The sequence below is a fragment of the Manis javanica genome, chromosome 6 (genome assembly GCF_040802235.1).
Source record: "Manis javanica isolate MJ-LG chromosome 6, MJ_LKY, whole genome shotgun sequence".
Classification (NCBI taxonomy): domain Eukaryota; kingdom Metazoa; phylum Chordata; class Mammalia; order Pholidota; family Manidae; genus Manis; species Manis javanica.
The window spans coordinates 40247449-40262188 of NC_133161.1; the positions used below are offsets into that span (position 1 = coordinate 40247449).

Genomic DNA, 14740 nt, shown 5'->3' on the forward strand with positions numbered 1-14740 from the left:
GATACCCCATTGCTTCCCTTTACTCTCGCCTACAGACACTGATAACCCACAAGTCTTGTAGCTGCAAGTGGTTTATTCTGGCCTAATTGTATTTTGGGGCTCGTAGAGATACCTAGTTTGGTTGTAACTATTGTCCATGAGCTTTTGGTTTTCCTTCCAGAAGCTCTTTTTTTTTGGTAGCAATTCAAAGAAATTCTAAAACTCTACTGCCTCCACCATTATCTTTCCAGAATCCTCCTTTACGGGGGCTTTAAATTATATTAAGATCTATTGTCTGCATTGCTCTACAACTTCTATTTTTCACTCAACATTATGTTTTGGGGATGAATACATGTCAGGACATGTAGACTTCGGGCAAGCCTCTTAATTCCTCTGTCACTCTTTACTGTATAGATATCCCATATTTTATTTATCCACTCCCCTATTTTGGGACATAATGTTATCTATTAATAACATTAATCTATTGTAAACCTTACTTTATATTTTCATATCTCTGAATTACGAAAGAAGAAAAAATATTATTACCATTTTACAAAAAAGGAAAAAAATCACAACCAGTCACAATTTTCATTAAGACTTGTTTTGATTGGTGGTCAGTCTGTGTAATAGACCCACACAGACAAATGGCACCATTTTACCTTGAGTTTGATTTTCTTTTTTTAGGCAAAGTTGTAATGTTCAAAGATGAAAGATTGAGTAAAAACCTATTTCCTACATTATCCTCTCCTAATGTCCTAGCAAAATGTAAAACAACACGAATCAAGATTGCTGGTATTCAAGGTACTATCTTGGCTGCTTCTGACTCATAACAGGAAATTTCAGAGTCTGCTAAGGCAAAATGCAAGGCTGAAAGTCAGACTCTGATAATATAGAAGTTGGCACTTTTCCAAGGGACAGAAAGTCAGTGTTTCAGTTTTCAATGGTATTTCTTTCAATTGGAGGAATTTCAAAGGATTAAGGAGGCTGTTTTGGATCATTTCCATTGTATGAATTTCCATTTTACCTCCGCATGGAAATAAGGTACTCAGTTCAGGTTAAAGGCTCTTTCACTTGGCAGACAGAAACTCAGGGTGGGCATTATTGTTTCCTTTTTATGGATGTGGAAAGCAGTGCACAGAATGGTCACATGAATTGTACAGGGTGGCAAAGATGGACGATAAAATGGTAAATCTGCACCAGATAAAATGGCAAATCTGCACCCAGTATTGCCTTCTATCTGGTGACCCAGGAAAGGGGACAGAGGAAGTTAAACTATGCATCTCAAAGCAAAGTTACCACTTTAAAAATTATTTTAAAATTATTTTTAAAAGTATTGCTTTTACCTCCAACACTAAATAAGTACAGAAAACATAGCCTTAGCAGAGAAAGTATGTAAGCAACATTGTTGAGAATAATCACTCAGTAAATCATGTTGCCTTCCCTGCGCCTGGGAAGACAATTTTTTCAAAGTGTGCAAAGCATGCCCGACCTTCAGTTTCACCCACTGCTTTTGCCTCTGGCTCTCATTAGTAAACACCTTTCAAGAGTCTCAGAATTGTTAATGGAAAAATGATTAATGGAATCATTCTCACTAGGGGTCAGCACATTCATATGCCCTAAGAGTCTTGCTAGAACTTCACTTTTCTTGGGTAACCTATGCAGAAATCTTATCTCCATGGAATATGATAGTTAAAAACTCATGTAGACTTAAAATGAGGATGGCAATTCTCCTCACAGTCCATAGGCTCTGAAAATCTCCATGCAAACTAGAATATACAGCCCTGCAACTAGCCCTAAGGTCAAGTCTTTTCACAGTGCTTCAAATTTATCATCAGTAATTTGTGTATGACAATAACTGCCCTACCTGAGGTAGATGAGGCATCAAATAAAATGTCCTAAGTTTGCTAAAATGCATACTACAAATTACATGGGCATTTGGAGTGAAAGATATTAACCTCTTACTGAACCACTGACTATATCTATGATCATGGGCAAGTTTTAAATTCCCTAAACCTTAATGTTCCTCCCAATAGAATGAGGGTAAGAACAACTACTCCCTCAAAAGGTTCTCATGAGAAAGGAAGTGATTAAACATGAAGGTGACTTACAACCTGTAATGTTCTATGTTTTATATACACACATATATATAAACTGTATATCATACAATGTATGATGACTTACCAATTGTTCCTTTTTTTACTCTCCTTTGTACCTAAGAATGGCCACACTTTTTCCCCCTGTGCTGTTCTAAGTCCTTTTGACTCTGTAGAAATTAAATACTCTTGTACCTTCCTGGTCACAGGTGCAGTTTAACTGTATACATCTTACATCAGACAGGTTACTAGCAATATGTTGGTGCCAATCTTTTCTTCAGTTGTAACAACAGCAGTGAGGTTACCATCCTATGACCAACTGGGCCCTATCTGGCTTGTGCTGGACACTTTGTGTATCTCCACTCCCGCACGCTTCTATACTGGTGTAGTCTGCTCTCAGAGGGCCACCTCATGTCCTACATTGGCCGTTACACCAGGAGTCTCTCACTGTTAATAAGCATCACAGAATCCATTTGAGGAAACATTGTTCAGATGGTCCTGCCCGAAGTGGGAGCAGAACCTAGCACCATCCATTTCGACTTGAGCAAAACAACGTTCTAAACAACTATTCACACACACACATCTTTTATTTTACCGGAAAGAAGACAAGTTTACTCTGCCTTTCAGGCAATACTGCAAGTTTATAAAAGAACACCCTAATGTCGATTTTAAATTGCTCTGCTCTTGGCAAAACTAGTTCTCCATTAGCAATATTGGAAACTCGCTTCCAAAGTGCGCTGACAGTTCATATAACTAGGCACGTCTGTTATATAATTCCCCAAACTTCCAAGATAGTGTAGGGATGGAGGCTGAATCCTACTCCTACATTTTTCATATGAGGAAATCAAAAGCCAGGGAAGGAGAGCAACCCAAGGAAGGTCAGAAGCCAGTCAGCTGGTGCTGATACTCAGGTCCATGAGTCTTGGGACATCAGAGCTCTGTGACACCCTCCACTGCAGTGCCCCTCAAAAGAAGCATCCAGGGGCACAAGCATGCTATTTTAAAACAGTGGTATTGAGATGTCATTCACCCACTTAAAGTGTATAATTCAATGGCTTTTGGTATATTCACAGAGTTATGTATCCATCACCACAATAAATTATAGAACATTTTCATTATTCCAAAAAGGACCCCTGTACTCCTTAAGTGTCCCCCACTAAACATCCAGTCTCTCTAGCCCTTAGCAACCACCCATCTTCTTTCTCTGTGAACTTGCCCATCCTGGGCATTTCCTATAAAAAGAATTATAAAATGTGTGTCTTTCATTTAGTGTGTTTTTAATGTTCATCCATGTTGATGGATGTATCAGAACTTCATTGCTCTGAAGAGGTGAATGACATTCCATTGTTTGGATGTAGCCCATTTTGTTCATCCATTCATTAGTTAATGGACATTTGGATTTAGTTGTTTCCACTTCTTGGCTATTTTGAATAATGCTGCTACACTCCTGTACAAGGTTATATGTAAATATGTATTTTTAATTCTTTGGGGTATATACCTAGAAGTGGACTTGATGCATATAGTAACTCTATGTTTAACTATTTGAGGAACTGTAAGAATGTTTATTAAAGTGGCTGCACTATTTTAAATTCCCACCAGCAGTGTACAAGGATTCTAATTTCCCCACGTCTCCATCAACACTTGCTATTATCTGTCATTTTTATTATAGCACATCATAGCGGGTGTGAAGCGCTGTCTCCTTGTGGTTTTGACTTGCATTTCCTTAATAGCTAATGGTGTTGAGCATATTTCCACATTATTGGTCATCTGTATTTCTTCTTTGGAGAATATCTATTCAGATGTTTTCTTTAAATATTTGGTACCATTTACCAGTGAACCTTCTGGTATTTGGCTTTCCTTTGTGGGAGGTTTTTGATTACTAATTCAATCTCTTGCTTATATATCTACTCTGTCTGTTTATTCTTGAGTCAGTTTTGGCAGTTTCTCTTTCTAGGAATTTGTTCATCCCCTCTAAGTTACCTAATTTGCTACCATGTGGATGTCATAGTATCCCTCGTAGTTTTCTTTATTTCTGCAAGGTCAATAGTAAAATGGGGATATAGCTTTAAGTTCCTACTTCAAAAGTACAATATGTTTGAAGTCACATGTCTCATTGTTAAAAAAGAGTCCTAGGAATTTTTAAAAAGTAAAAAGTTAAAATTTTAGAAGTTTTATCTATTTTAATATAAAAGTAACTGTTTCATTATTTAATGAGTAAATTGAAGTATTTTACTCTTGAGTAAAAGTAAAATACAAGAGAAAGATCCCCATGTTTCTCCTTTTGGTTCACTATCCTATCCTCTAACACAGCGTGGGCAGCCCAGTTTAAGATAAGCATGACAAGATAAATTCTCCCCAGGGCGGCTTTCTCATGCTTTCTTCGGACAGCCACTTACTGTGCCAAGGCCTTGAGTGGAGTTGCCAGGGCTCCACAGTAGACTCACAAGCTGGAAACAAAGGACCAGAGGGTCAACAGGTTTCACGGTACAAACAGATCAATCCACAAAGCTTTCTGTAATGTCATAACGCTGGAAGACCAGAGGAAGGAGACGGTGATGCTAATGGGGGTGCATGTGTCTGTGGTCCCTGGTGCAGATGGCAGTGGAGAGACACTCTGACAGGTAGTCTCCTTTCATCTGAAATACCAGCAATGCAAACAGAAGAGCCGAGGTGAAGTCATTTGTCCCAAATGAGCGCCAGAGAAGAACATTTCTAACAAAACCATAATTTAGAGTATTTACTTTGAAGCAAATCCTGTTTCTTTTAGCATGAGCAAATGATATCTGCACCAACACTCAGATGTCTCTTGCTGTACAAAGGAAAATAAACTCCAACATTTAAGTGTATTTTCATAGTAAACTAGGAATCTTTAGCATGTACAGTAAACGAAGTTGCATTCACATAAGCCTGAGATGGAAATGATATTTTAATGGATATATTAACTGTAGCATTTCCCCTAAACTCTTATAATTAGCCACTTGAATTTATGATAAATTAATCACTCAGCTTCAATTCCTAGTAAAGATGATCATTATTAACTCATGTGTTAAATGCATCATAATAAAAAATTACCTATTTCTCCTTTTTTAATTTTTCTTAGAAAAGCTGCTCTTGAAAACCACCTGCAGTTTAGTGGTGCACATATTTGGACCCGACGTCATAAAACTGTGAGTATGTGGCACATTGATCTGATTCAGTTGCTGGAATGTGGGGGAAACAGAGAAACTGGGAGGCAGTGGGTTCCACTTCCAGCAGGATGTGCTCACTGAGCAAGGGCTCGAGCTGTGTTTCAGGTGCTGCTGATAGTAGAATATTCAAACCCCCTTGGATCCCTTGTCACTCAAGGCAAAGGCCACCTTGGAATGGCAGTGGTGGCCCCTTGGCTTACTTTCTCTCTAGAAGCCTTCCCGAAGGCACTTTGCCAGCAGTATCAACAAGTGACAGGATCCTATCAGCAGGGCACAGCCATGCGACCCTTTCTCCTGAGCTCGCCGACGTGCCCCAGCCTGTCCCTCTCTCCCTCCTGGGCTCCCAGGCCTCAGTCTTCTCAGGTTCTCACCTCTCCTCCTACTCTCGATTTCCTGGCCCCTTCCCCTTCCCCAGGCCCGGCCCTTGCCCCTCAATAACCTGCAGGGCCATTATCCTTATCTGCCTGCTTCCTTTCTTTCTTTATCTTTGTTCTTTTTTTGAGCTCAGGGGCACTGGATTACATAAATCATATTCCTGTTCATGGCACTTTCTCATCAAGGACCCATATGTGGCTTTCTCACAATTCTTATTAGTTGGTCACCTAGAAAAGGGCAATGGCCTGGGTTCCTCGGGAAACCCATTGCTCTTCTGTAGCCGGCTGGTGGGTGATGAGTGTGTGGGTCAGTCAGCACAGGACCAGAGAGGACAGACACTGCACAGGGCACTGCAGATGTGAGCCGAACAAAAACAGTCCATCTCAGGTTAACTGCAACTGGATAAAGGCTATTAAGAAAGAATGGGCCCAGCAAACCACCAAAGAGGGCCTTTCCCTGAGTAGGTGGTGGGGAGGGGAGGAAATTTTTCTTTGAAGTGACACAAAGTCATGACATAATTCTCATTAGTATATGGTGGGCCACACTGAATAGAGACAGATAAAACAAATGATCCCCCCTCAGGGCTCTGTCCACTATCAGTTTCATTTGTGTGTAATCATCCAGTACCCATATTAGCTGTTTGCTGATAGAAATTTTTCCTCTTATGTCATACTCTTCTTACAGCTTGTTTTAATTAACCACATCCAGTTCTGAGTTGATGTAGGCCCTGAAATGACAACCTCATGATTTTGTTTTACCTGAAGTTCAGAGTTCCAATATTAAATGTGTTTTCTAACCCAGAGGACATCCCTCCTCATTACTTCATACCAGCCCATTCTCAATGATTCATGGACTAATTATCCAGCAATTATATTTCCTACCTGCTAGCAAGCCACAGGATGTTCTTAGGGTATGTTGTTAGGGGGAGCACTCAGGCATTCCCCCAAGAACCAAGGGTGTGCAGGGAGGGGCTACTTCCAGGAGTAGGCAATCCTCCCCAGTGACCATGTGCTGGGCCCTCATCTGCCTGGTCTTGACCTCCATTGTGCTGTAGGTTGCCATAGCAATCCTGATGCCTGTCTTCTGTCCATCTTGCTTTGCTTCCTTGTATCTATTTATGCTGCCATCTCAATCACAAACTCGTGTATTCCAAACCTAGGCACTCTCCTAACATCTATAGAAGAAAAATGCAAAACAGAGTTTATAACAACTATGGTGCACCTTAAGTGTAATTAATATTTTTTTAGACACCAAAAATACAAAGTAATATCTATGCCATTCGCAAGATAATTGCAGTAGCCCCCTATCTGCAGGGGATACTTTCCAAGACCCCCAGTGGATGCCTGAAACCATGGATAGTGCTAAACCCTATACACATGGTTTTTTCCTACACATATATACCTATGATAAAGTTTAATTTAAAAATTAGGCACAGTAAGAGATTAATAACAATAAGGAATAATAAAATAGAACAGTTATAATAATATACTATAATAAAAGTTATAGGAACGTAGCCCCTCTCTCACTCTCTCAAAATATTTTATTGAATTGTACTCACCCTTCTTATTGTAATAATGTGAGATGATAAAATGCCTATGTGATGAGATGAAGTGAGGCAAATGATGTAGGCATTGTGATGTAGTGTTAGACTACCACTGACCTTCCTACATCAGAAAGAGACTCATCTGCTTCCAGACCATGGTTTACCTTAGGTAACTGAAACCACAGAAAATGAAATTGTGGATAAGTGCGGACTACTGTACAAGATTTACAGAAATTATTAAACTCACAGTACACTATAAAGAGAGTGGTCCAGAAATGGGATAAAAGCATTAAGTTGTATGAGGAAGAATTTCTTTCAATATTGTGAGTGCACCACTGTGACTATATTTTAATATACAAAATGCCCTTTGGAAGTGACATCAAAAGTCTAAATTTGAGAGCTCTCATGTGTGAAAGGCCCTGTCCCCACTCCCTACCATAAGCTGTTGCCCTGCCCATCTAGTCACTTAACCTGACCTTGCTCCCTTCTTCTGATTTACGATGATGATGATCATCATCAACTTCATTCTACCATGATCCTAATTAAACTTGCTAATAAAACTCTTCCAAATGTCGGCCCCTTCCCTCTCAGCTCATGCCTCACCTCCTCACCTCTGTTGTAAAGGTAGTCAAAAGCAGTAAATTAAAATGTGATCATTTGGGTCTTATTTGCAGCTCTGGGAGAAAGAAAACAATGTTGGGTGAGAATGGTTATTATGCGTTTGGAGATTTCCTAAGGATTTCACAGATTATGTGTCACCTAGGTCTTCCTTCCCAAGGCTGGCCAAGGGCACGTGTATCACTTTACTACTTCTTTGCATCTTACACATTCTAATGATCTTACATTTGTCTGGACTTAGGAGGCTCAGCACTTTTTATACTTGTCCAAAGGAGTGCTTCTCATTTTCAGTCTTTTGATGATGAAGCTCTGGTCTGAGAGGACACTGGGAGGGACCCCGCATGCCCAGTTCCCTCTCCTACTCCTTAGTTCAGAGAACATGAGCCTCACTCTCTGACTGAGGTGTCCCCACTTCTACTCCCATATTCAAGTTCATGTACTTGAAATTGTGCTGTACTTGCGGGGTAAACCATGGATAGTGCTAAACTATGGATACCATGTGACTAGTTGCCTCTGCTTGCCCTGGATTGCTATAGATGGGATATTAGCCATAGGTTAAAACAAATAAATAAATAAAGGTTAAGCAAAGCCCTATTTATGACCCCCCTGAGTCCACTAAATACCAGGCCCCCATAAAGACAGTGGTCATCAGGTAAATAAATGAACCATTAAGTTGAGAACAGATGTGTGAAAACAGCCACCCTCTCCTGATTTAGAGACTCTTGGTAGACAGTAGTTTGGTAATGGGCTTTATCTGTCACAAACAGCTTGTCCCGCAGCTTAGAAGACATGGCCTCCTTTCATACCTTAAGTCACCTTCCCCTCCACCTTCCACAGGGACCCTGAAGCCAAGCAGATGACTCCCACACTGCTCTCTCTTTTTCCCTCTTAGCTTAGGTGCTCACAAAAGGTTGAGAAACCATCTTGCCAGTAACATTGTTGTTCTCGTTCGGCTGGCATGAAATTTGGGAGCCCATGGTCTCAGCCTGTTTTCACATACTAGTGGCCATCAAAATATTTGAAGATCTCTGAGATGGAAGCTTTTACTTTGATGAACTTTTCATTCACATAGGGCAGTTCTTTCTGTAGAAAGGTGTGTGACATAAACTCTCAAGGCCCCTCCCAGCACTTTTTCATTGGCAGTTCAAAGATAAGCTTATTAGAGATTTTAAAGCTATTTTGATGTCCACCGTCATTAAACTGCTGCTTACATGCACTAAGTGAAGCTGGGGTGCTGTGTGGTTTGGTTTGGTTTGGTGGACATCTTGTTTCTGTTTTGCTTTTTTAAATTTCATTTGTTATTCTGCATGCCTAGCTGTAAAGCTCCCCTGGAGGGATGGCCAGCCTACAGGAGGGTCTGTGGAAAGGCTATCAGGGAAATAAAGCAGAAACAAGAGTGGAGTCAGGGAGCAGATCAATGGCTGATACCTAGTCCCTAGTCACAGGGGCCAAGCATCCCCAGGCTAACCAGGAGCTCTCAAGGGTCAGCCCTCTGTGAGCTGTGAATGCCTTCGTTGAAAAAACCAGGAACGACTTCTTGGCCTTGCTTAAGAGGAAGAAGAGAGAAGAGGAGGAGGATCAGGGAGAGAAGAAAGGTGGTCGTAACTGTAGTAGTTACAGTGGTAGTCATTGTAACAGTTGGTGGGGACAAGCTTCAGAGTAGATTTCTTACAAGGGAACCTAGAGCATATCATGGAACTCAGGGGCAAGACCCCATCCAGGCCTCAGACAGTGACTGGAAGCAGGGCTGGGAAGCCACCAGGAATGCTCCCCCTGGGACTCCCCTCTGCATATGCTGGGTTCTGTTCCCTGGACCCCATCCTACAGACTAGCTTTCCAGACACCCAGTCCACATGGTAGGAAATGGCATTACAGTCCCAAATCACTATAGCTCCTGTTACTCTGGGAACAGCCAGAAAGAAGTCAAATTTTTCAATACCAAATTCAAATTTCCATAAGAGGGCATCTGCTTGGTCCTACTTGAATGATAATCTATTGAGATCCTGGCAGGGAGATACAGAATATAAACCAAGTTACCTATGGATGAAGAGGGACAGTTTAGTGATCATGTGAGCTTAGAAGGAGCTCCAGAAAGTATCCTCTAGAGTTTATAACTGTCCTTCCAAGATTAGTCTCTAGATATTACCAACTTATGTTTCTGGATTCTTTTTGTTGGTTTGGTTTCGTCTGGATTTCAATCGATAATTTACTTGGAAAAGTTATTAAAAGTCCATACTTTAATTGTTCCTTCATTTGAAGCAGCATATTAGATTCCTTCTTGGTAGGAATATTTTGGGTGTGTCAATTAGAAAATGGTTACAGAAGATTTGTTTTGGCCCCTTTAAACCTACATATAAACAAAATGTTTGAAGAATACTAGCCTTACAACATCCCCAGGGAAAAGTCAACTATATTGTATTTTGCTTCATAAGGTAAATATATTTACTTTTAAAGGGAAAAGGTTTGGATTATGCCTAAGAAAATAAATTGAGGTGTTTAAGGCTACATCATACATGATTTTTTGCTATAAGGCTCAGCAAACTTTAAAATATTGTTCCCATCAAATACATCCCTGTTCATTTTTCCTTTCCCAGTTTTATTTTTGGCTTCTTCTGAAAAGAATCATAGTACTCCTGAGAGAGGCTGACTCACAGCTCTGTGATGCTCATGCCCCCCCACCACTGCCAACCTCCAGGACTTTATTCCAGACATAAGAGAGAGAACAAAATGGTAGGAAATCCTCCTGATCCAGCGGCTACCTGGGCCTCGACCCAAAGCCCCTGCTAGAATAATCCATTCGAAGGGAGGGAAATCTAGGAATTTCCCTCCCTTATGAAATAGCTTCTATTTTCTATTGCCTGAGAGTTCTTAAATAGCCTTTTTTTTTGCCCCATTTCCCTCCAGGCTTAGAGCAGATATGAATGCTGACATGGTGTGTCATACCCTGGAGTTTTGTAAACAGGACCCTGGCCAACCATTGTGTCATCTCTACCCCCTTCCCAAGGTAAGTGAGTTTTTAGTCTAGATGTCAAGATTACTATGTGACATGCAAGCCCTTTGGAAATGTAAAGAGGCTCAGCCAGAGAGAAGCAAGATGACATTTTCAATCATGTTGCATGAAATAATACTCCCAAGTTCCTACCTAGATCCCTCCTCCCACCCCTGTGCTACCAAAGAATGTCTTTGCTGTTTTAACTCTTAGGGACTATAATCTAAAGCTGGGCTGGCAGTAGGTAGGAAATCTGATCAGCCAAGGAGAAAAGAGGTTAAATCCCTTTCTACCATTTACAAAGCAAACTTGTCACTTTTACAGAGTAACCAAATCATCCAATTCACCCAGGACTTTCTGAATATAAACACTGGAAGTCCCACATCCTGGGAAAACTCAGGCAGTTGGTCACTGTAGTCTAAGCTTTACTGTTCTCCAAAAAAAAATGGGTGTAAGAAAATACCTAAAATGCCTCTCTCATGGGTTCATTGTGAGAAGTAGGTGAGCTAATACATATACAATGCTAAGCACAATACCTGCTACATAAAAAAGTGTTAATAAAAAAATGGTTGCTAACATAATTATTACCAGTATCATTATTCAGAGACAGCTATTCAGAACACCCTGTGTGCATTATAGCATGCTGGGCCACTTGTCACTGCAATGCAGGCAGAGACAAGGTGGCAGATGTCGACACAATTCCCTGCCCACATTCTGAATGAGCATATAATGTTAACTCTAGTTTGGCCTCAAAATATGGACCTTCAGAAGCTTGTGTAAACATAAAGATATAAAATAAAATAAAATTTTGTGCCTCCTTTCCAAGAACTACAGTTTTTCTCTAATACCACTGGTTTCTTTTTTATTCATAATTTTCTTTGGATTCTTATTGAAATGAAGTCAAATTAGCACTTTGTGACCTCACCAATGAACATGACTATGCTGATTGACAATATTAAATATCAGAAGCCTGTGTCTTTGAGCAGGAAGAAGAGCTGGATTGGTGTGTGCTTCATGCTTCATTGTTCATTGATTAAGTGCCAGTAAAATTTCCCCTCATTCTGCCTGAGAAACTGTGGGCTCCACTGGTTTCTAGAAGAGTTAGGTAGTTTTAATTAAATTTTTTTGTGTGTTCAAATAGCATGTGACTATCATATCATAATATTGACTGTTTGATAAGGCACAGAGGAAACATGTCTCTGTGTACAAATGCAAGTGATACAGGTTTTTGTGATTTCCTTAAATAATATATACATCACGTCTAAATGATATATACCTTACACCCACAGCTATAGTGTTCAACTTTAAGCTACCCCATTTAAAAGGACATTATTTTTATACTCTATGGAGTTTATACTTGAAATATCATTTCCTTGTCTTCCCGTCAAACCCCTTTTTAATTCCCAACTTGGGAACATTTCAGCCATTTTTTTGGCTAGGAGGGAGGTAGAGGATTTTCATCCCAGAAAGGTGTGGTGCTCCCTGGCCAGCTCTCTTTGTGATCCCCCCCCTCGCTGCTCTGGACCTTCACCCTCCTCCTCAAGTTCCCGTTGCCAACCCACGTATCTACAGATAACCCAGAGAAGAGGGGAAATGGCAGCATCTGTCTCTTCTGCCCCCAAGGCTTCCTTTAACAGCAGTAACTGATATTTACTGAGTACTCACTGTCCTTATACTGTGCTTACAGCACATCATATTTAGTCCCCCAATTAGCCCTGGGAGGGAGGTACCAATATGGTACCAATAAAACCTCAGTCATGGTTAATGAAGTTAATGAGGTTTTGTAACTTGCTGAAGGGTTGCTCCCTTAGGCAAGGTTACTCCCTTAGGAAAAGTTACTCTAAAGAGCGGAAATGGGATTCGCATCCTTGACCTTCTCAGAGAGGTTGGTTGGACTCTTAACTGTCATGTCATTGTTTCTGAAAACCCACTCAAGGTGTGTCTTCCCACCACTCAACTGAAATCCCACCACCATAAATAACCAATGTTAAAATGGTGGATGTTTTCCTTTTATTTTTAAATAAATTATTATATTAATTTCTTTGAGAGTTATAGTAATGTTGTATATATAATTTTTACCCAATTTTTTAAAATGACACACATCAGAACTTCTTTTCATATTCATGGCACACAAATTACAACCACAAAGCAGGTGTGAACTAGTAGGTAGAACTACCTACCTACTAAAGATAGGTAAAGATACAGGTGTAAACAGTTTACAACCTGCCAGAAGCCTTCCTCATGACCCTCCCAGTTAATAGCACCCCCAGATGCAATACAGCCACTATTCTGAAATCTGTCACCACAGATTAGTCCATTCATATAAAATTCTGTTCTTGAACTTCATATAAACAGAATCACTTAGTATGTTTTTCTGTGTCTAGCTTCTTTGGTCTGTGAGGTTCACCCATTTATTTGCATGTACAGTATCACTACATGAAGATTCACACAGTCATTTTTTGATGGAAATGTGACTATAGATTCCCAGTTACTCCAACTAAATCTGCTTTTGCCTTGTTCCCAGTAAATTTTCCATACTGATGCCAGAAATACCTTTCTATAAGATAAATGTGATCTTGTCATCCCAACTCAACACCTTTGCCTCGAAAGCAATTTCTCTCTCGTCCTTCAACCTGGTAGACTCCTCCTCAACCTTCAGATCTCAGCTTGCATGTCCCTTCTCTGGGGAAGCCATCCTTGTGGACTCCTTCCACATACCTCTCTTGTCAAATACCTGTAGGTCCTTTCACTGACCTTGCCTTGTTTTATGATACACCGATGTGATTGCCTGTCTACCTCTCTCTCCTAGTGGGAGATATGTGGAGGCTATAACCTCCTGGAGGGCAGACTCAGTGTTGTTCATACTGAATACCCAACACCTAGGATGGTGCTTTGTACACAACAGAGAAATATTTATTGAATGAATAAATGAAATACCACTAACTTCTCATTGGCATAGCTGATGGGAATTCTGATTTTCCCATCATATTATTTCCTCAGCTTATGATCTCCACATTGCTTACACATTTAAGTACATATTTTCTCTTAGCACTTTAGGATTCTCAAAAAGCCTGCCTGGACTTCCACTGTTATCCTTGTGTATCTCATGCTGTGGCCCAAAAGGAGTGACTGGCTCTTGCTTGATCCCCCCTCCAGCTTCCCCCCTCTGCACCTTTGCTTACTTATTCCTTCCACCAAGAATGCCCTGTCAATGCCAGACCCACCCTTCAAGCTCATTTCACTGTCACCTCCTGTAAAATAATTCCTAATCATATTAGAAATTGTTAACTCTATCAACTATCATCATATATACACACTTAAGTAGATGCATGTGATAGATGAGGGAAAGTGAGGCACAGACATATTAAGGTATTAAGTTTACAGATTTCCTTCTTCAGATCTGAGCATATGGAGGAGCCAAGCACATATTTGGTATATGGATGATGGCTCTGCACTTTATATCTGGAACCTTGTTCAACAGTGCTCTTGAGGAGTGTTGTATTTATTGTAGAGATAAGGAAATTGAGACTAGGAGAAGCTAATGGGTTTGCCCAGATACAAAGAGAACATTCAGCTCCGACTCTGTATTTAAAGCCAGAGTTCTCACCCACTGGGCTCTATGCCTCCCAGATTCCCTTGGGGTAGCGTTCCTTTGAATGGAACTACTGTGCTCCTGGGCCTGTTGATTCCTCACAAGCAGGCCGCTGCACCCTCAACCTCCTGCTTTTCCTGTGTCTCAGATTCTAGTAAAATATAGTGTGATACTAGCCATCTCCTCTGGGAGAGGCAAGCTGCAGTGGGTTGGAGGGGATGCAGGGGGCCTGCTTGTTCCAGGGAGCTCACAGGGTAGAACAAGAAGTGTCCAGCCATGGTGGGGCTGACTGAAATGAGGCCAAAAGTAAAAGGTGGAATTGCATTTTGGGATCACAGTGAATCTCCTATTCATCATCCACAA

General features: G+C 40.7%; 1 protein-coding gene across 4 annotated transcripts in view; it reads left to right on the top strand.

Annotated features, from left to right (window-relative positions):
- AOAH (acyloxyacyl hydrolase) overlaps positions 1-14740 on the top strand; it is a 162845-nt gene that overhangs the window by 18881 nt on the left and 129224 nt on the right. For all 4 annotated transcript variants that reach the window (XM_073238597.1, XM_017661440.3, XM_037027507.2 and 1 more), the window contains 2 exons: positions 5173-5239; positions 10701-10800. In XM_073238597.1, the coding sequence (XP_073094698.1) occupies positions 5173-5239; positions 10701-10800 (167 nt within the window). The remainder of the gene's footprint in view (positions 1-5172; positions 5240-10700; positions 10801-14740) is intronic.